We start from the raw sequence: 14,871 nt of genomic DNA, 5'->3' as shown, positions 1-14,871 counted from the left end.
CCGGGAGGTCTTAATATAGTGGTTTCTTACGCTAGTTCCTCCTATACTACGCTACTACTCGCTACTATACGGGCGTTAATGGTTTTCGGGCCCCTCGAAGAGCCCTGACCCGTTTCCTAGGTCAGTGCTAACCTCTTTAGTTATTTGGCTAATAGTAGCTTCGTTAATCGTACTTATTTCTATAAGCCATTAAGTGCTTATAGCTTCCTACCATTAGGTCTATTCTACTTTTCGTTATATATACTATAGCTTTATCTGAAGCTCCTAGATCCGCAATTTCTTTTTGTCCGCGTGGTAGAGGCAGTCGTTACTCTAGCACGAGTCCTATATATCTCGTCCTATTCCGTAGTACCTAGGCTAGGCTCGTTTTAGTACTACCGTGATACCTTCTAGATCGCGGGCTTTGATCTTCTAGAGCAATTCGGCCGCTCTGTTTCCTATATTATAGACCTATTCTATAGGGTAGAGGCTTCTATTCTCATTTCCTTATTAGGTTAGCTAGTGATTATTTTCGAATTTGTCGTAAAAGTAGTATCAGCATTTATATAATATATACTGGAACTAGGGTACTTATATATATGCCTTATGTTACAGGTATAGTCGTGTAGTGTTGCCTAGAAGGTATCAGAATTCATTTCCAAATCCTTCTTACTATATGTAGACCATAGGTACTCCGATGCTAAGGTAGGAGTATTTCTTCTAGTAGTTTTCCTATATATGTTTATCTTTTCCGTAGTTCACGTATATAAACTAGTACTTAGGGTTCTGTACGTTATAGCTAAGTTACTAATCGTCAAAATGCCCGGTATAGCTATCGGGCCTATCGTACGTCACAGGCTGTTCCCCTTTGATAGTTTCTACGATACGTTAGAGTTCCCTTATCTTATCCCTTATCTTATCGCTCTACTAGGTAAGTCGAATTAAGCGTCTATCCCGTTTGTATAGTTCTATATTAAGCCAGAAAACTTTATTACGATACCATTCGATTCGTTCCTAGAGGAATAAAACATTAGGTCCAGGTCTTTCGATTCCTTAGGTATCGGTCGTCTACGATCTATCCTGCCTCTATATGACTGTGAAACCCTACTACCTTAGGGCTGGGAGAATCGAAATTAGTAGTGTATACTCTCCTGCCGTGTCCTATTTGGCAAGACCTGTCTCTAGGTCTACTATGACTAGTTCGGAGTACGGTGCTTATTTGTTTTCACCGTCGCCGTCGTGTCTAAGACTATCTATATCGCTATCCCTATCTTTATAGCTTGTAGCCGCTACTTCGATGACATTCTTAGTGTTTTTGTCGATAGCTATAATTTCCTTTCTAGGGATTATTTTCTACTCTTTCTTCGGGCTTCGATATTCTTGCTTATAATGCCCTTTCTTTCTATAGTTATAGTAGGTAATATTAGACTTGTCTTTAGTTGTCTTCTTTTAATCCTGCTTCTATGTTATATCTATATCTATAGCTCTAGGATATATCCTATATAAGGTGCTAACGTATACTCGTTTTTTTTTATCATTAGCCTTAACTATAGTTCTATTTATTTGACCTCGTTTCTACTACTCTCGCGTATAAAGTCGATTATCGATTCTAATAGCCTATACGATATATTCGTTCAGGGTCTTAGGCTAGTCGTACTTATATAGCTTATCTTTAATCTTTTCCTTTAGGCTATTATAGAATAGTTATATTAACGCCTTATTATTAAGCTAAGACTTGAGTATATCCTATCTAAACTATATAGTATAAGAGGCTACTAACTTAGTCTATCGAAGACTAGCAAGTCTTTCTTACGTATAAATCTTCTCGTCTTTGTCGCTAAAAACCTTCTAAAGCTCTTCTTTAAAACGGTCGTAAGATCAAAAGACTACCTATATAAACACGTCTCGGTTGTCTTTGTCTTCCTTAGTAAGATAGTCATTCTATATGGGCTCAAACTATCTAAGTGCCTTACCCTCTAGTCTTATAGCTATATAGAGGACTTTAGCTTTATCATCTAGAAACTTGTTATCATTAAGCCAGAAGTAGGATTAGAGGTTTGTTAGGAATCTTACGAGATCCTCCTTGGTTCCTCCGTATTTGCTAGGTAGTTCGATCTTGATATAGCTTGCTTTGGCGCCTTTGAGTGCCTTAATTTTGGCATAGGCCTCGTTAACCAGCTTCTACGAGTGCTTTTTGCCGTTCTCGAGTTCCTTGATCTAAGCTTAAGCAACCTTATCTCTCTGGTCTAACTCCTAAATCTGCTGCTAGAGTTGACCAAGCTAGGCAAGCAGCTATTCGGCCGTGACGTTAGTAGTTATATCGATGTCAAGGTCGAAATCACCTTCGTCCTAAACTATGACAGAACAAAGGGAGTGATAGCAACGTGTAACAAACCTAGCTCAAACTTCTTCTAAAAGGGTTTAGACGAAGGTAAATCAAGCGGGACAAGCGTATAGGTTGTCTAAGGGATTTGGTAAAGCTAAAGGGTTTATAATAACACTAGAGTTATCTCCTATAGTAGTTAGTAATACTTGGTATAAGTGCTGTGATTGTAGGTTAGGTTACTATCACTAGTAAACTCCTAGAGCCTACTATAATAAGTGACTAGCTAGCTATATATATATAATTATCTGTCTTTCTTTAATAGTTATTACTAATATTACTTCTCCTTTCGCTCCGTGATTCCGTGTTGTTGACGGTGATATGTTATTATCACTAGTAAAGACCTTAGTCTTGGCAGTGATAATCTTCTAATGTCACGATTTGGCTGCATAAGGCGACCCGGCAAGGCGCACAGAACCAATCAGGAACCACAAGACCTAAGGACCAATCAGGAAGTGATCGCAGTGATCGCACTTCGATCAAGACGAGCACTTGGGTAACGATCGCAGGATCGCAGCAGCGATCGCACGATCAAGACTCAAGGGGGAAAGGACAAGGAAATTGTATATAGTCACTCGTTCTGGCGAACTCTGGGAGTTCACCAGTGGTAACAATCACAATCACAGTACTCATACCAAGCATTGCTGATTACTGTGAGAGACAACTCTAAGTGTTGTTGTGAACCCTTTGGCTTCACCGAATCCCTCAGACGACCTGCCTGCTTGTCCCGCTTCACCCACCTCCGTCTGGACCCTTTCAGAAGCAGTCTGAGTTGGGTTCGTCACACGTTGTTACCACTCCCTTTGTTCTGTCATGGTTCAGAACGGAGGAGACCTCGACCTCGACACCGACATGGATACCAACGTCACGGCCGAACAACTGCTCGCCCAGCTTGGTCAACTCCAGCAGCGGATCCAGGAGTTGGACCAGAGAGACAAGGCTGCTCAAGCTCGAATCAAGGAACTCGAGAACCGCGAAAAGTACTCGCAGAAGTTGGTCAACGAGGCCTACGCCAAAATCGAGGCACTCGAGGGCGCCAAAGCGAAGCGCATCAAGATCGAACCACCTGGCAAATACGGAGGAACCAAGGAGGATCTCGCAGGATTCTTGACAAACCTCCGATCCTACTTCCGGCTCAATGACGACAAGTTTCCGGACGACAAAGCCAAAGTCCTCTACGCAGCCACGAGACTAGAGGGCAAGGCACTCAGATGGTTCGAGCCTACGTGGAACGACTATCTCACCGAGGAAGACGAAGACGACCGAGACGCGTTCACGCAGGCAGTCTTTCGATCCTACGACCGTTTCGAAGAAGAGCTTCGGAAGGTCTTTGGCGACAAAGACGAGAAAATCCATGCGCAAGAAAGACTCGCCAATCTCCGACAGACCAAGTCAGCAGCCTCCTACGCCGCACAGTTCAGACAGGACATGCTCAAGTCTCAGCTTAACGACGAGGCGTTGATGCAATTGTTCTATAACGGCTTGAAGGAAAAGGTCAAGGACGAGCTGTACAAGTACGATCGGCCTGAGACTCTGGATGAATACATCGCGCAGGCCATCAGAATCGATGATCGACTCTACGCACGAGAGCAGCAGAAACGAGGTCGAATGAACGGAACCACGGTTAAGGCCAACGACAAGAAAAAGCGAGCGTACGTCAGTACCTCGTACGGGACGCACCCCGGAGCCATGGATGTGGACGCAGCGCAGAAGCAGGACCAGAAGAAGGCGACCAAAGACAAGTCCAATGTTACCTGCTACAACTGCGGAAAGAAAGGGCATTACAAGCGAGAATGCCGGAGCCCGAAGAAAGAATGGAAGCCAGTCCCTGGAAAGGAAATTGCGGCCATCGACGAAACCACCAAGGACGTCATCGAAGTAGCAGCCACGAGCTACGAAGACAAGGACAGTGACACGGACAGTCTCGGACACGACGGCAACGGTGAAGACGAACAAGCACCGTACTCCGAACTGGTCACTGTGGACCCAGAGACAGGTCTTGCCGAATGGGACATGGCAGGAGAATATGCACCGCCAGTTTCGATTCTCCCAGCCTTGAGGCAGTGGGGTTTCACAGTCACGCAGAGGCGGGATGGATCGTGGACAACCGACACCCAAGGAATCGAAAGACCCGGACCCAATGTTCTATTCCTCCAGGAACGAATCGAATGGTACCGCAACGAAGTTTTTCGGCTCAACACGGAATTGCGCGAACGGGACGGGCGCTTGATTCGACTCGCCCAGCAGAGTGATGGAATGAGGGACGAAATGAGGGAACTCCGACGTGTCGTGGAAACCATCAAAGGAGAACAACCTGTGACATATGATGGGCCCGATAGCTACGCCGAGCACTTTGACGATCAGCAACTCAGCCACGACGTACGGAACCCCGAATACCAGTTCATGCGCGCGAACCGCGGAAAAGATGAGCGTACGTGGGAAAGCTATTGGGAGAAACACTCCTACCTCAGCATTGGAGTACCCACGGCCCACGTACAGTGGGAAGGATTCGGGAAAGAGTTCCAATACCTTCCAGGCGACGCCACGCGACTGCACCCTCGACACGAGGCACATGCGCAAGTGCCCTGGTTCCAGTGTGTGGCACACGAATGCCGATACCACTTCCGCGACAAATTCGAAAACAACCACTGGCCGACCCGACAGGAGAACGGGGACGGAGGCTTGTGCCCTGTGGAATGGGTCTACGATGCAGGAAACAGAGCGGCCGAATTGCTTTGGAAGATCGAAGCCCGCGATCTAGAAAGCATCACGATAGTTCCAAGACGAGCCTGGCCTAGGCACTGCGGAACGGGACGAGACACATGGGACTCGTGCTGGAGCAACGATTGCCTCTATCACGCGGACGAAAAGAAATTGCGAATTCGGGAGCTTCAGATGAAGCTATGGCACGCACGACGGAAAGCAGAACGGACCCAATGGTGGGAAGCCGCAAGCACTCAATGGCTCACGGAAATGAGCACGATCGACGAAGCCGCTATCAGCCGAACAACCGAAGAGGTCAGCACTGACCTGGGAAACGGGTCAGGGCCCTTCGAGGGGCCCGGAAACCATTAACGCCCGCGCAGCGGCGAGTGGTAGCGCAGTACAGGAGGAACTGGCGCAAGAGACCACTATACCGAGACCTCCCGGCAGAAACATGGGAAATCGCCGCAATCTTTGGACGACGGCGGCAAGACAAGCGGCTGTGGATAACAGCACAGTGGAAACAGCACGAAATGCTCGCACTAGTGGACAGTGGAGCAGAGATGAATCTGATTTCGCCGACACTTGTGAATCAGCTGCGGATACCCTGGAGAATGAAGCGGAAGTATGGCATAGTCAAAGGGCCATTTCCGACGCAATGGGTACGCAGGGAGACCGAACCGATCGACATCACTGTGGCAGGGAAGACCACAGCAGTCGTATTCAGCATCGTGGACATGGGCAACGACAAAGACATGATATTGGGGTTACCATGGCATGAAGATTACGACCCGGACATCAGCTGGAAGAATGGTGGCCACCTGCGACCCCGAATGGAGTCGTATTCGACCAGCGAGATGGGGAGCGCGCAAGGATCGCGAGCGGACGATGCTCAGAGAAAGGCATGTCCTACGGATCCACCGCAAGAGACGGACAGTGGCAGGCAGACCACTACGGACTCTGGAAGAGGCGGCACAACGACATCGATATCGCGACAGGAGGAACGAGCTGAATCGCCGATAGCTGTTCTCTCCGTTGACGAATGCGGAGCACTGCAATTGGAGCAGTGGGTTGAGACAGGAGAAATCGCCAGTATCGCCATGGACGGAACCAAGTTCGCATACTATCAGAAAACCGAGGGACGAGACAAGACTGGGGAAGTACCGAAGGAATACGAAGGGCACCCAGCATTCGAACCGAAACATCTGGAAGGACTACCAGAACACGGCCCATGGGATCACGAGATCAAGCTCAAGGAAGGAGCACGACTGAAGTTCTTCAAGATTTACCACACGAGCCAGACACAGAACGAAGAACTTAAGCGATATTTGGAGGAGAACCTTCGAAGAGGACATATCCGCCCGTCGACATCGCCAGCAGGCTACCCAATCCTGTTTGTGCCCAAGAAAGACGGAAAGCTACGGTTATGCGTCGACTATCGGCAACTCAACGAACAGACCGTGAAAAATCGATACCCGTTACCGCTGATCTCACGGCTCCGAGATCAGTTGGCAGGAGCCCAATATTTCACGCGTCTTGACTTGCCATCGGCCTACAACCACATACGGATCAAAGAAGGCGACGAGTGGAAAACGGCCTTTAGGACACCTTATGGCCACTACGAGTACCTCGTCATGCCATTTGGACTTACGAACGCGCCGGCAACGTTCCAAGCCCTGATTGATCAAGCTATCCGACCCTTTCTCGACAAATTTGCGGTATGTTATCTCGACGATATACTCATCTTCTCCAAGACGATGGACGAACACCGGAAGCACGTAAAAGCAGTGCTGGACGCGCTGCACGCGTACAAGCTATCAGTCAACAAGGGAAAGAGCGAATTCCACGTCAGGAAAACGGTGTTTCTGGGATACGAGATATCCCCAGGACAAATCCGGATGGAACCTTCAAAGGTTGAAGCTATCAAGAATTGGCCACGACCGACGTCAGTCACGGAAGTACGAAGCTTCATCGGATTTGCAAACTTCTACCGGATGTTCCTCAGGAACTTTGGAGCGATCGCACGACCTTTGCACGAACTTACCAAGAAGAACGCTGAATTCCAATGGGAAGAGCAACACGAGCAGGCATTTACGCAGATTCGCGACGCCATCACCGAGGATCCAGTACTGGTACTGCCAGACCCCAAGAAGCCATTCGAGGTAGAAACGGACGCTTCAGACTACGCCATCGGAGGACAATTGGGACAACGAGACGAACAAGGGAAGCTACATCCTGTAGCCTTCTTTTCAAAGAAGCTCGATGGACCACGTCTCAATTATCCGATCCACGACAAGGAACTACTTGCGATTGTCGAAGCTTTCAAGGAATGGCGACCATACCTCAGCGGCACGATTGAACCGGTACAAGTATATACGGATCACAAGAATTTGCGATACTTCACGACGACGAAGGAACTCAACGGACGACAAATACGATGGGCAGAATTCCTCGCGGAATTCAACTTTGAGATCCGCTACAAGAAGGGCAAAGAGAACGCACGAGCGGACATCTTAAGTCGACGAACGGATCACACGGAAGGACGAACGGGAACGACACCACCGTTGTTCAAGGAACGGACAGACGGAACGCTGCATCACGAAACGCAGACACCCGTGGAAGACGATCCACTTGACTCGTTCCTAGAATGCTGCGCAATCTTTCGAGAAGAAAGGATCAACGAGGCACAGTATCAAGCAGCACCCGGACCAGTGGTACCTGACGGAGTAGAAGAGAAAGATGGGAAACTCTGGTACCGAGGCAAAGCGTACATCCACGACAAAGGTCAACAGCTGCGGATGATTCGAGAACTCCACGAGTCGAAACTCGGAGGACACAAAGGAGTTACGAAGACTGTCGCACAAGTCAAGAAACACTACGACTTTCCACAGTTGACGACGCGAGTTAAGGAAGTCGTACGGAACTGCGACATCTGCAATCGAAGCAAAACGGCACGACACAAGCCGTATGGACTACTTCAGCCACTGCCAACAGCTGACAAACCATGGAGTTCAGTTACGATGGACTTCATCACGAAGCTGCCAGAATCCAAGGACACAGCCACAGGAGTGACCTACGACAGTATTCTTACTGTAGTAGATCACCTGACTAAGTGGGCATACTTCTTTCCCTACAAGGAGTCCTGGACAGCGGAACAGTTGGCAGACGTGATCTATCGGCAAGTTGCATCAGTGCATGCTTGGCCGCAAGAATGGATCACCGACAGAGACACCAAGTTCGCATCGAAGTTCTGGCAAGCGTTAATGCAACGATTGGGCGTTAACAGCAAGCTGTCAACGGCATATCACCCACAGACTGACGGACAAACGGAGCGACTAAACCAAGTTGTTGAGCAGTACCTCCGCTCTTACGTCAACTACCAGCAAAACGACTGGGTCATGCTGTTACCAACAGCACAACTCGCCTACAACACGACGCCGACAGAAACGACCAAAGTCACACCGTTCTTCGCGAACTACGGATATGAAGCAGACCTTAGGCAAGGACCAGAGGTCACAGTGCCAAGAGCAGCAGTCAAAGCAGAACAGATGCACGCACTGCACGAGAAGCTCAAGAAGGAACTCGAGTTTGTCAAGACCAGAATGAAGAACTACTACGACAAACACAGGCTCGAGGGACCTCGCCTAGAGAGGGGAGATAAAGTCTACCTGATCGCACGAAACTTACGAACCAAACGACCAAGCACGAAGCTGGACTTCAAGAAGGTCGGACCCTTCGTTATCAAAGAACGAATTTCGACATCCAACTACCGACTATCGTTACCGTCATCTATGCGACTACGGACGGATGTTTTTCATATTTCACTTCTCGAACCAGCACCAAAGAACGCCAAGGTTGCCACGCACATCGAAGCAGAGGACGAAGAGGAAGAATGGGACGTCGAAGAAATTCTGGATTCACGCATCATCAACGGAGAACTGCAGTACCTGGTCAAATGGCTTGATTTTGGGCCAGAAGACAACTCATGGGAACCAGTTAAGAACCTGAGTTGCCCCGAGAAACTTCAGCAGTTCCACCAGAGGAACCCTGACCGACCGAAAGCGACGAACCCGAAACCAACCCGAAATCGGCCAGCAAGGACGGATCCAAAGGAACTTCAGGATACACGGCATCCCAAAGCTGTCCGAAATCGGCGGACAGGCGAGATGGGGTCGAAGAAGACGCAGTAACCCCAGAAGCTTCCGCTGCCACCGCCGCCGCAGCCTCCTCACGTTCCACTCGCTCCAACTCCTCCACACTGTCGATACCCCGAGCGATAGCCCTCATCATCTTCTCAAACCACATTCGCTTCTGTTTCCGGAGACGAAGGACCCGCTCCTCAGCAGCCATAAGCTCATCCTCAAGTTTTTGATGCTGAGCCGCAATAGACCGAAGCTGAGCAGGAGAAACGCCAAGAACGTCACAATTCGAACGCTTGTTGCGAACGCACTCTGCGCATCGAGAAGAATCGCTTTTCGAAACCTCGCACGAACTAAGGCCTTTGGACTCGCACGGCGTACAAGGACGCATCGTTAAAAGATTATCCGAGGAGAGAATCGCGGCCAGGAGATGGTTGGCACGAAGAGTCGACGCAGCAGGTTTAGATTTCGACTTCTTTCTCACACGATCAGCCATCTCGACAACATCGTGGGAAGGTAAAGGAAGGAAGAAACTGAGAAACGCAATTACGTACAGACAGGGGATGATGGCGCTATTTGAAACGGACCGGAGTCTTTCGAGGACGAAAGACCTGAAGGAGGGGCATCGTGTCACGATTTGGCTGCATAAGGCGACCCGGCAAGGCGCACAGAACCAATCAGGAACCACAAGACCTAAGGACCAATCAGGAAGTGATCGCAGTGATCGCACTTCGATCAAGACGAGCACTTGGGTAACGATCGCAGGATCGCAGCAGCGATCGCACGATCAAGACTCAAGGGGGAAAGGACAAGGAAATTGTATATAGTCACTCGTTCTGGCGAACTCTGGGAGTTCACCAGTGGTAACAATCACAATCACAGTACTCATACCAAGCATTGCTGATTACTGTGAGAGACAACTCTAAGTGTTGTTGTGAACCCTTTGGCTTCACCGAATCCCTCAGACGACCTGCCTGCTTGTCCCGCTTCACCCACCTCCGTCTGGACCCTTTCAGAAGCAGTCTGAGTTGGGTTCGTCACATCTAATTGGTCTGTCAAGTGATTGGCTGTCGGAATGTCCCGCGTCCTGGCTGCAGCCTGCTGGGCCGTCTATGTGCTTATCCGTGACATTATTATATTTTTATTTTGTAATTAGTAGGTCGGTACATTTGTAACGTGTCTATATACGTCTGTTGCCTATTTGCCTTAGGTTTGCCTATATATACGAAAAATTTTAAATCGTTTACTTTTATACCTTTCCCTACCTTCTATTTATAACCGGTCTATTATTATAATATATATCTTCTTACTCCTGCTTAAACGCGTTAAGCGCCTTAGTATTTTCTAGATTTTCTAGTAGCTCCTAAGTTAGGGTATTATATCCTTTCTATTTTATAAGTATATCGTGTTAGTTTCCTCTCTCCCTTATATTCCTAGCTATAAGGATCGTTTTTACTTTATATTTTTTTTATAGTAGTCTTTCCTAGGAAAGTTTTAATACTAGGTCTAGTTAGGAATCTAATATATATTATAAGGGTAGTAGATTAGAAATAGTACGTTTAATAAGGTTAATATAGAAGGTAAGGTAAAGGCTATAGGGAATATTTAGAATTACTATTAATAGTATTAGTACTATAATTACTTCATACTTAGTATCAACCTAGTTAAGTTTATAACTAGGGTAGTTAGTCTTAATATTATATAAAGATAGCTATACTTTATCCCTTACCTTAAATCTCTTAGCTAGGTATCAAGAATAATTAGCGTTTTCTTGCTAGCGCTACTATATATATATAATAGCAGCCTAGGTCTATTCTATACCTTCTCTTAAGTAATATAGGAAGTTAGTAGCTTTTCCTTATAGGGTCGAGGTAGGAGTGTCTAATAGGTTAGTAAACTATATTAGGCCTATATTATAACTATAGAGAAGGTAGCTTATACTTATCCTAGTTACTATTAAGTCATAGTTATTAATCGTAAGCTAGTATATAGGTAGATATTTAGGCTAATTATACTAGGCAAAGGAAATTATAGTCTATAAGATAGTCTATACCTCCTAATTTATATATTTTATACCTCTATCTATCTATAGATAATAGGCTATTAATGGTAGTTACTTAATCCTAATAGTCTTATAAAGAGTAGTCTAAAACTAGCTAAGCTAGTCTAAACTATAATTAGTAATAATTTATATTGAAAATCTATAAAACCACTACTATATATCCCGGAACCAGAGTACGTATACCTTAGCTCCTATTAAGGATATAGCTTCGAGCTAGACGTACTTTAATAGCCGGTCGGTAATCACTATAAGGTACTAGGGTAAATTCTTATCTTGTATAGAGAGATTAACTATAAAATCGATAGAAATCTATTTCTAGAAGTGGTCAGCAATAGGTAAGGGCTAGAGGAGTCCTTATTATAGTTAATATAAAACCTTAGCCCTTTAATATATATAATAGTTCCTTATAAACCTCCTTACGTCTAGAGATATAAAATCCTAATAATAGTCCCGTTAGAGCATTTTAAATAGCCTGTTCCTCCCTAGGTAACCCAATATAGGGGAGTTATAGATATATTAAAGGATAGCAATAATAAGTGGTTCTTATATAGGGAGCCAAAGTCTACCCCAGAACTAGAGAGTACCCTACATATTAAGGGAGCAGTCTATAATCTAGATCTACACTATATTCGCTTCCTTTGGAAATTTTCGGGCCCTGTCCTATACGGCCTAGAGTTAATATATATAATGTTCGTCCTTGATAACTTCCTTATCCTATAAGGCTACTAGCTATTCGTCCGTAAAAATAGTGCTCCCCTTTAGGAGGTAGGATGCTTTAGATAATGTCAAGGAATCTATTATATCTATCCAGATAGTAGGGAGGAGTTATACTATACGCTATACGTCTTTAGGAAAGTCTTGTTTACGATAAGATAAAGCGTTAGGGCGGGACGCTTATAACCCGGGTTAGTAACGGAGCTTAAAGTTAAAGAGAGAGAGTATCTTGGCCTATCGAGCTTGCCACTTACTAATTAAACGAGGCTAGGAAAAGTATTTAAGGTTTTTGTAGTTAGTTAAGATCTAAAAGGGAGCTATAATATTATAAAGCTTAGCCGATTAGGCCTTTAGGTATAAGATAATTATAAGTAACTCCTTATTATAAATCATATAGTTCTATTTAGCTAGGGTTAATTTTATAGAGTAATAGGCTATAGGGTATAGGACCTTATCTTCTCCTTGCTAGGATAGGTACCTTCCTAGCGCCATCCTAAAGTAATCTACCTTAAATACCGTCTCCTATTTAGGGTCCTATTATATAGAGATAGGTTCCGATATAAAGGCTATCTTAAGGGCATCAAAGGCCTTCTATTCCTTAGTCCCTTACCGGAATAGGGTATTCTTACAGGTTAACTATATCAAGAGTTCTATCAGCCTAGAAAAGTTAGGGATAAAGTCTCGGTAGAAGTTAGCAAACCCTAGGAAGCTTTATACTCCCTAAACCTTCTATAGTACCTCTTACTCACAGATAGTAACTAGCTTTTCAAGGTCTAGATAGACCTGGGCCCCTACCTCTATAATATAGCTAAGGTACTTAACTTTTTTTATAGTAAACGCGTAACTCTTAAGGTCTAGTATAAGTATTACTTTCCATAACCTTTAGAGTATATCCCTTACTTACCTTATATAATCTTTCCTACTACCTAAAGTATAAACTAAGATATTATCAAGGTATACCGTCATAAAGTGTGACGAACCCAACTCAGACTGCTTCTGAAAGGGTCCAGACGGAGGTGGGTTGAGCGGGACAAGCAGGCAGGTCGTCTGAGGGATTCGGTGAAGCCAAAGGGTTCACAACAACACTTAGAGTTGTCTCTTACAGTAATCAACAATGCTCGGTATGAGTACTGTGATTGTGATTGTTACCACTGGTGAACTCCCAGAGTCCACCATAACGAGTGACTATCTACATGTTTATATAATCCTAGTGATCACTCCTGATTACGGTGATCGTAAGTGATCGCATGGTGGTGATCACCCTGATCACTGGTGAGCGTAGTAATCACTGTACTTCCTATGTTGTAATTGGTCCTTCCGTTCCTTCGGCTTGATTAGCCCGTCTGTGCCGGTGGCCTAGGCGGCATCTGCATGCATATTTCTGTGACACGATGCCCTCCCTCCGAGGCTTTCGACCCGAAAGCCCTCTTTTTAGGCCGTCTCAAATAGTGCCAACATCCCTCGCGTTACTTGTACGTGTTTTTCTTCCTAGTCCTCGTTGCCCTTCGTGCTATCAATCATGCCGTCTAACGCGCGTAGATCCCTAGCGTCTATTCGTTGTGAGCGTTTGGCTTAGTTTATTTCCGATCACGGGTTCGTAGTGATGGCGTGTTCCCATTGCGCAGAGCATAACCGAGTGTGTAAGATGATTAAAAAATCTCGTCGCTACGAGGCTTGCGTGTGTTGGGGTCGTGCTTACGATGGTTCCAGCGTTCTAGTTTCTTTTTATAAGTTCCTGTTTTCTTGCGAGGGCACGTCTCTGATCGCAACGCAGTAGATCGTATCATACGCGAGCAACGTCGTTTAAAGGCTAAAGAGAAAGAGGCTAAAGCCTTGCTATAGGAATATCAACGCAAAGCTTCTAAGGCATTGGCCTGTCTAACTCGGGTTCGTAAACAACGAGAGTTCCTGGTAGAGAAGGGGGCAGACATGGTTATACGGGGTTTGTCGAATCTAGACAAATTGGAGGTGGTAGAACAGTAGGAATCGGGGGCCGTCATGCAACATAACGGTGGCGTCGATGTTGTTAACTAGGGCGCTGTTTTCGGTTCTGTCCCAGGTTTGCCTTTAGCCGATCCAGGTTCTACCGATGGAACTGTTCTAGTTTCTTAGGACAGTTCAAATTCTTGACTAGTTCCTATAAGTTGTCTTCTAGTCCAAAATCAAGCCATTTAACCAGGTACTATAGTTCCCTGTTAATAATACGTGAATCTAGAATTTCTTCGATATCCTATTCTTCCTCTTCGTCCTCTGCTTCGATGTGCGTAGCAACCTTGGCGTTCTTTGGTACTAGTTCGAGAAGTGAAATATGAAAAACATCCGTCTGTAGTCGTATAGATGACGGTAACGATAGTCGATAGTTAGATGTCGAGATTCGTTCCTTGATAACGAAGGGTCTAACCTTCTTAAAGTCTAGCTTCGTACTTGGTCGTTTGGTTCGCAAGTTTCGTACAATCAGGTAGACTTTGTCTCCCCTCTCTAGGCGAGGTCCCTCGAGCCTGTATTTGTCGTAATAGTTCTTTATTCTGGTTTTGACAAACTCGAGTTCCTTTTTAAGCTTTTCATACAGTGCATACATCTGTTCTGCTTTGACTACTGCTCTTGGCACTATGACCTCTAGTCCTTGCCTAAGGTCTGCTTCATATCCGTAGTTCGTAAAGAACGGTATGACTTTAGTCGTTTCTATCGGCGTCATGTTATAGGCGAGTTATACTGTTGGTAACAGCATGACCTAGTTATCTTGCTAGTAATTGACGTAAGAGCGGAGGTATTACTTAATAACTTGGTTTAGTCGCTCTGTTTGTCTGTCGGTCTATAGGTGGTATGCTATTGATAGCTTGCTGTTGACGCCCAATCGTTGCATTAACGCTTGCTAGAATTTCGATGCGAAC

At 45.7% G+C, this 14,871-nt stretch overlaps 3 protein-coding genes across 3 annotated transcripts; 1 reads left to right on the top strand and 2 right to left on the bottom strand.

Moving 5' to 3' along the window:
- Positions 1-3,175: 3,175 nt before the first annotated feature.
- Positions 3,176-5,437, top strand: MYCTH_95606 (uncharacterized protein; the record flags this gene model as incomplete). The annotated part of the gene is made up of 2 exons (XM_003665500.1): positions 3,176-3,358; positions 4,229-5,437. The coding sequence occupies 2 exons, from the start codon at positions 3,176-3,178 to the stop codon at positions 5,435-5,437; spliced, it is 1,392 nt and encodes a 463-aa protein (XP_003665548.1).
- A 3,608-nt stretch (positions 5,438-9,045) lies between these two features.
- Positions 9,046-9,823, bottom strand: MYCTH_2309423 (uncharacterized protein). The gene is made up of 2 exons (XM_003665499.1): positions 9,759-9,823; positions 9,046-9,679 (listed from the first exon to the last, which is right to left on the bottom strand). Exon 2 carries the CDS (start codon positions 9,413-9,415, stop codon positions 9,062-9,064), a length of 354 nt encoding a protein of 117 aa, XP_003665547.1. The 5' UTR covers positions 9,416-9,679; positions 9,759-9,823; the 3' UTR covers positions 9,046-9,061.
- A 2,793-nt stretch (positions 9,824-12,616) lies between these two features.
- MYCTH_2066299 (uncharacterized protein) lies at positions 12,617-12,862 on the bottom strand (the record flags this gene model as incomplete). Its single annotated transcript, XM_003665498.1, has 2 exons — positions 12,617-12,689; positions 12,726-12,862. Coding segments are annotated over 2 exons (210 nt in total), but the record flags the coding sequence as incomplete, so codon positions are not given.
- Between the last annotated feature and the right edge of the window lie 2,009 nt (positions 12,863-14,871).

Source organism: Thermothelomyces thermophilus, chromosome 5 (assembly GCF_000226095.1).
Source record: "Thermothelomyces thermophilus ATCC 42464 chromosome 5, complete sequence".
Lineage (NCBI taxonomy): Eukaryota > Fungi > Ascomycota > Sordariomycetes > Sordariales > Chaetomiaceae > Thermothelomyces > Thermothelomyces thermophilus.
Note: the sequence above shows the minus strand (reverse complement) of the source record. Positions and strands in the feature narration are given on the sequence as shown.